At 34.7% G+C, this 7,836-nt stretch overlaps 1 protein-coding gene across 1 annotated transcript; it reads left to right on the top strand.

The window, feature by feature from the left end:
• The first annotated feature begins 322 nt into the window (after positions 1–322).
• Positions 323–6,683, top strand: LOC140802261 (isopentenyl-diphosphate Delta-isomerase I-like). Its single transcript, XM_073157724.1, has 6 exons — positions 323–801; positions 1,509–1,564; positions 3,118–3,209; positions 5,824–5,926; positions 6,002–6,139; positions 6,225–6,683. The coding sequence occupies exons 1-6, from the start codon at positions 527–529 to the stop codon at positions 6,470–6,472; spliced, it is 912 nt and encodes a 303-aa protein (XP_073013825.1). The 5' UTR covers positions 323–526; the 3' UTR covers positions 6,473–6,683.
• The last annotated feature ends 1,153 nt before the right edge of the window (positions 6,684–7,836 follow it).

Raw genomic sequence — 7,836 nt, 5'->3', positions numbered from 1 at the left:
ATCTATTGCTTTTATTATGTTTGGTTAATTTTTGCTTATTTTATATAATTTAATTTTGATATTTTTAGTTAATGACATGTAATGTTTATTTCGATGTTTATTTCGTATAATGTAATTTCGATGTGTTTAATTAAAAAATTAGTAATTTAAAATTACTTCTGAAACTATTGAATATTAGTTCGATGAGAGTTTTCTAATCATATATTTTTTATTAAAAAATAATAATACTAAGATGACCTATTAAATAATTTAAAATAGTTAATATAATAATATATATTATAATATTATTTTAATATATATGGAGCTCGGTGAGTTGGCTCTTGCTCCATTTTTTGTTCCATATTTGGGAGTTATGGTATGGACGATGTGCATCTGAAACCAAAAGATCGTTATAACTTATAAATAGCGACAATGGTTGTTGATTTAGAAGAGTTAAGAAAATGTTCGACCCCCACAACCGCAACAACTACGCCCATAAAGGGGATAAAATTCAAAGAGAGAGAAAAGGATAGCCCCCTTAATACTCATGCCGGCTTCCTTCCCGTTGATCCACGCCGCTCCATCAGTCCTCTTCTCTTCTGCGATCAAATTTAGATTCACGAATCGAGCAACCACTCGATTACTAATCCCTCGTATCCTCGCCTCCTCCCCTTTATCCCGCTCCTTCCTCCCCTTCTCCAGACCGACATCTTCTTCTGCGACCTTTCACGCCCCTGCGATGGGGAAAGCCGGCGCTGCCGTCGGCGTCGATGCCGATTCCGGCATGGATGCCGTCCAGAAGCGTCTCATGTTCGAGGATGAGTGAGCCTTCCCTCTCCTTATCGTCTATTAGGTGTTGGGCTGTTGGTCTCTGCTTTTTTCTTTTTCTTTTTCTTTTTATTGGAGGGGAGTAGCTTTTCAATTGTAAAGTTTGAGCTTGAACTGATGGGAGATGAAGGCTGTTAGTGAATGGTAAAGTTGCGAACTACTCTAAGGTTGGTTTCTTCGAGATATTGTGTTAAGGAGGGTATTGTTTTGGACGACTGAATTCTTCAAGCTTTAAATTGTATGTGCTCTCTATCGATTTGTAGCTGTAAGGCTGTAACAGGCTACTGGAGAGGACATGATAACCCTTGGATTAGCAAAATACGTGGGCCTAAGTGCTAATTAGAAAGAATGCTTCTTTTATTAACCAAAATTCTTGGGATTTGGTTCTTTAGTGTGTTTGCCTTTTACTGCTATTATTTTTCTTTTATTGGTTCACTTCTTATCTGGTGACGTGTTATGATGTGGTCATTACATGATTGTCGATCTACTCTTATATTTTCCAACGATAAGAAAATTTTAAATATTCTGTTCTTCAGCAAGCCTACAGTTTGAGCTATATTAATAATCCATATGTTATTTTCTGGTCTTCTGGAGTAGCAATCTCTCTCCATCTAAATCTACAAATTGTTAACTTCTTTGTCATTTTCAATATCAAACTTGTTAAGAGATATAAAAGCTTACTTTCACTTCATATCTTGCAGATGTATTTTAGTGGACGAGCATGACAATGTTGTCGGACATGATTCCAAGTACAACTGTAAGTTGTTGGTTCTTTAAACCTTTATACATCCAAGTATTCCCCATTTCAAACTAAATTATTGATATTATATTCTGAAGACCACATAAACCTTCTCACATTTTGGGAGTTTCTTTTCAACCCTCTGTTTGTTTTCTATGCACCATGTTCTATTCTTTTGAGCATCTTCAGTCTTATTGATGAACATTACTTATAGATACTTCAAGATGTTAAAGTTTTCAATAGTTGTTAGAGACTCTAGGTTAACTGGCACGAGAGAGCTCCAATAAAGTCTCTTCTGCTTCCTGGGTTTCATTAATAATTCGTAGTTTTTTTGCATTGATCCAGTTACATTTGAGGCTTGTGCTGCTTATCTTTCACTGCTTGCAACATTATTAGTCTTGTCACCATTAACTCCCACCACATAATTCTTGAACTTGTGATATTCAGAATGTCACCTGGAAGCTTGATCCACTACTAAATTGCCTGTATATCATGAGACATACAAGACTTTTTACCTATAAACAATTAAATATTTATCACTGTTTCTTAAAAATTAGTGATCATTAAGGTATATAAATTCTTCTTCGGAGCATCTCTGAATCAGCAAGACCAGCAGAAGAGTAAATCATTACATCATTGAAGTTAACTTGTTTGATCGAGAGTTGAGATGTTACTTCTACAACTCATTTTTTCTGTCCGTTCATTTATCAACACGAGAGAAATTTTCTAGTTGTTGCTACTTGCATTTTGGTATTAGTTTCACATATATCATGATTGGATTTCCCATTTTGTGATCTTGTTCATAATTCTTGCATTTTGGTATTAGTTTCACATATATGTGGATGCTTTTCAGTTGGCACTTAGAGAACCCATTGGAAGCTTATACTGAAAATGCAGTTGATTGGTACATGTACTTTGAGTCTATCTTCAATCAATTCAAATCCTTCTTGGTAGATGTAATCCGTATCCAAACAGTTCAAGTCTTTCTCAGACATAAAATGTGGCATCAGTACAAGAACTATATAGCAATTGACAAAATAGTAGATAAAAAGATAGCATCAGTTGAAAAATATACAAAACAAGGGTGACTTATAATGGGTAAGTAGAGCCTTCAAGGTTAAGCAAAGTTGGATTTAGGGCGAAAGATCTTCTTTATGTCCTGCTATTAGAAAGAAAAAAATTGAAATGGACTAATAATATAGAAGCAATATAAAGCTGTATAAGGTTTAGGTTGCTTTGGATATTAGAAAATAGATTTCATGGTTTAGAGGGCGTTGCGGGGTTTCATTATCCTAATAAGCAGTTTTCATAGTTATCTTGCCAATTTCTGCAGAAATCAACAAATACCTGCAGTTCTTACAAGTAACACAATGTGCTACTGAGAGTGAATATATGTCAGCTATATTTGATATTTCATTGCTAGGTACCTCGGCATATTGTATTCACAGTCGCTTTATAGAATTTGACTTGCAAACCTTGTGGTTATTATTTTATTTTTGTTAGTCATTCTAATTGATGTTCCATAATTTATTGATACTTCCACCGATCAATGTGTCTTGTGTGATGTTTAGGTCATCTGATGGAAAAGATTGAATCTGAGAATTTGCTCCATAGGGCTTTCAGTGTCTTCCTTTTCAACTCTAAATATGAGTTGCTTCTTCAGGTATGTACTTTTTCAAATACTTTTTCTGCCTATTAGAGAGTTAGTTTGTTTGTGGACATTAGTTGCTGCATCCTTGTTCCTGGAGTTCTCTTGCAAGTGCTTTTGAGTAAAATATTACTCATTTATCTAGGAATGATATATAATTTTATTTGTCTGTCATTTGAGTTCCAAAGGACTTCATCTTTTTATGTATTATAAGTAAGAAAAGGTCATTGGACGGAAATATGGAACCCTTTATTGTGAATTAGAGATGGTTTAACTCTTTTTTTCTTTCTTCCTTTGGTTTCATTATTGATTTGCATTTTGGAATATATAATTGAATAATGTACTTCTTTCTTTTTTTGGGTTTTTTGTAGGACAACAATTAAGGTTAATAGTTTTCTGAAAAGCAAGGAAAAAGAATTCATTGTTTTGGGCATAAGTATCCTAAAAGAAAATATTAAAGGGTCTAAACATGTTTCACACCATTGAACAATTAATCAAAGTAAACATCTTATATTCCCTACCATTCATGGATGGTTCATTACTTCTCAGTTCTTTCCCTACAAGGCTACAAGAGAAAATCTTTGTCGACAATTGTAGCTAACACACAGATTAACCATTGGGTCTTGGTCGTGTCTCCTTTAGTCCCACTGTCTTTTCTCTTAAGAAGTTATAACTGATACTCTGCGTAGTCCCTACGAGCATGAGCCTTATCTAGGCAACTGCTGTTGGTGGTTATGTCCTTGTCCTATCCTTTTATTGGGCTTGGGGCCTTCTATTCTTCAAGCCTAGGCATGAAGTTTATGCAGTCTAGCGGTTTCCCATCCTTATTTTTGTCAATCTTGTAAGTACAAGGATGGACTACTCAAATGTCAGAATTTAACTTTGTATGACAATCCAACATTACCTGAGTCCTTTAAATTGGTTTGCATTTTTTGTATAAGTGGGTGTATGCAAATGAGTTGATCCACTATACATGAATACTAAGTAGGTTGTGCTTGTGTTTGTATTCTCAACCTGCTTAACTTGGCTCAGTCAGCAGTAGTTGAACAGGTCCTATTCAGATAGTGTGTTATACTAAGTAGGTTGATACATTTAAGTGCAAGACGAGTCAGGTCAAACATTCACATTATAGACGTACTAGTGTGAGCTAAAGCCAGGTATACCAGATAAAACAACCTGCATTACCCATGTAATGAACGAGATATGCATGTTAAATAGGTTATTCATGAAACCCATTTAATATATAAGTCGTGTTTAGGGGGGATAATCTGGTCAGCTTAGTTGGGATTGTGTCAGGTTGATGACATAGTATTAAGTCTGGCAAACAAATCTAGGCATGACTCTTTTGATAACAGGATCGATTTTTAAATACAAATACTGCCTGTTTATTACACTAGTTGCATAACTCCATTATTACCTGTATAACCATATTGTCTTTTAAATATACATGAACCAGTTTATACTAAATACAAACCTCTTTAAATGCCTAGGGTTCATGTCAGGTTAACATGTTGGATTGAAAGTTGCTGTCTGTAGTGGGTTAAGAAAAAACAACCTGATTATTAATCATGTCATGTTTGGGGTCATGTTTTAGACCTAATATTCATGTACTCAACCCAAACCACTAACCTTTGTAACCCATTGCCACTCTCACCTATAAGACTACTTTTACCCCTTCTTTAGTTTCCTAGATTTATGAATAAAGTAATATCCTAATATTCAATGTCATAAGGACCTCTTCCGTTATAAGTCTTAGATGGCCTAGAGAGCATCTTCAACCTTCTAAGTACTAGGATTCTTATAAGTTCTAGATAGAGCTTCATGCACCTCCTAAGCATGAGGATTACTGCCTATTCTTTTGGCTTCATGAAATAAAACTGCAAACAACCAGGTTTTCTTGGTCCCTGTCACCCTGTTATCCAAAGCAAGCGGCCAAAGATAAGTAAGCGAGCATAACTAAAGAAAAAAGCGTGAGTGAAGGAGAGGCAAGTGCTGTTTGGTAAGTAGGATTAGCAGCTGAACTTGGTCACCTCCTCAGGGAAATAGCATTTAGTTTCGTTGAATCACCCTGTTTCTTGGCACTTGAGTGCAATAAAGAGGAACTATCACACCTTGCCATGCATTATGTAAAGCGCATAAGCAAAGTATAAATGAGATCACCACATGGATGGCATGCAAGACAATAACATCCCAATCAACAGAAAGGGGAAAGAAGCAAAGTTCAATCATGATAAGTTTTAGTTTAATTTTACTCCCGTACTTGAAAGATAAAAATTTTGTTCACGAGAAATTTTTTGTCCAATCTGATTGCTAGTTAATTCTTTTATACCAAATTTTGATTTAGAATTACTGGATAAAGTTTATCACCCGCACCCATATAGTATAAACTACATGAGAATGGATAAGATAGTTTGGACATGTCTAAAAGAGAACATGTAGTTGATCTGTAGCAACTAGGAAAGAGGACATTGTGCAGTTTCTCTGCCCTTGTCAATTCTGCTTGCTTGGTTTTCTTGACCATAAGCCACTAAGTTTGTGAATGCCTGAGTTGTATGAGTCAGTTTCCAGATTGGTTTCTTCAATTTCATGATATTTCTTTGTATTTGATAGCTCTTTATTCTTCTTTCAGCAAAGGTCTGCAACAAAAGTAACCTTTCCTTTAGTTTGGACAAATACTTGCTGCAGCCACCCTCTCTACCGTGAATCAGAGCTTATACAGGAGAATTATCTTGGTACGTTTGCTTAGCAGCAAACCTCCATTTCATTTCTTCCTTATTGACAGTAGCAAGCATATGTTTCATTTGCAGGAGTTAGGAATGCTGCACAGCGGAAGCTGTTCGATGAATTAGGCATATCTGCTGATGATTTACCTATCGATCAATTTATTCCTCTTGGACGGATGCTTTACAAGGCCCCATCTGATGGAAAATGGGGGGAGCATGAGCGTAAATCCTTCAACCTCACATGTAACTTTTTCCTTTTTCTTCTTGTGCTAATGATGCTGTCTTTTTATTTTCCCCTTCAATTTAGTTGATTATCTTCTTTTCATCGTCCGTGAGGTGAAGTTGCTTCCAAATCCTGAAGAGGTTGCTGACGTCAAGTATGTCAACCGGGATCAGTTGAAGGAGTTGCTAAGGAAAGCAGATGCAGGGGAAGGTGTGAAGCTCTCTCCTTGGTTCAGGCTGGTTGTTGATAACTTTCTGATGAAATGGTGGGACCACGTTGAGAATGGGACTCTTCAGGAGGTTGCAGACATGAAGACAATTCATAAACTGTAGTAGAAGCACATGTATTCTATCTATACCACTTGGTTTTTCCAAGAAACAATATGATTAAATCTATTTTGTGACAATAAGACACTCGTGCCATTTTGTAGGATACGGTGAGCTAAGCACCAGTTCACTTGTGCTTATTCTGAAATAAGACTCCTTTTTATGGTGTAATTAAACATCTTATATTATTTTAGTATATTAATTCAATATTCTCTCACATCTTATTCCGTACCATTTTTTAAAAACTATTTATTAGTTACTCAAGATTATAATTTTACCCATTTGAAATAATAATACATAACCTAGTGTACCCGGTGCGAGGTATTACCTCGCATACCTAAGTGCCAAGTTACCTAGCACCCACACATACCTAATTGCCTGGTTACCTCGAGTACCCGCAGGTGCATGATGCTTTATGTGGGGAAATTTTATTTTTTTTCATTTGGTTTAAAACATCATTGATCCCTATTTTATATTAACTTTATATCACATCAAATGTAATTATTACTCAATACTAGTATTAAACTAAATATTGGAATATTTATACTAATATTAGCTCTATTTTTCTAATATTAAAAATTAGAATAATTATATATATTTCACCCTTATTCCACATAACACAACCTAACAAGTGGGCATGAGCTCTGAAGCTAGTTTTTAATAGAAAAAAAAGAGAGCTAATATCCTATTCTAATATTTAGTAGTTGAATAATATTTCATGTGACATAGATTTAATAATAAAATATTAAAGAATAGTAAATTTGTATTCGGATGATATTTTATGTCGGAGAATATGTAAAATAATGGTAGTAATATATATATTTTTATTTGTATTTTCAATATATATAAAATTATAATATTTTTTAATACAAATGCGGGTTTTGGATATTCTAATTTCTCACTTGCTCTAATAATCCGCACCATTTTCCAACATTTCTGAGTACTTTTTCTCGCTTAATAAAAATAAAAATTTACAAGCACTTATCAATAAGCCCTAGAAAACCGCATTGTTTTATACCGAAAACACTAATATTTACATTTATTTGTAATTATCATGTCTACTATTAAAGTTGTCAAGAAATAACGATCCATAGTATATTACAACCCAGCACTGTGGGGTTAGCAGTGCACTGTAGTGCGGTATTATAGATATACACTTTATCTTGGGCTTATAAATGGTGATCCAGGATATTTTGAAGATCTTTGTATAAGATTTGAGAATGTTATAGGAGCATTTAATAAGGTCAGAGTCACCCGAGTATCAAGAGAAATTTGAAGAGCTAAGTGCTTATTAAGAAAAGTATTTTACAGGAGTATTTTGTGCAAAGTTCAGTGGGCTCAAATATGATATTCGACCTGTAGTCCACATG

This window comes from Typha latifolia, chromosome 15 (genome assembly GCF_019914945.1).
Source record: "Typha latifolia isolate L0001 chromosome 15, TyphaL0001v2, whole genome shotgun sequence".
Taxonomy (NCBI): Eukaryota; Viridiplantae; Streptophyta; class Magnoliopsida; order Poales; family Typhaceae; genus Typha; species Typha latifolia.
Note: the sequence above shows the minus strand (reverse complement) of the source record. Positions and strands in the feature narration are given on the sequence as shown.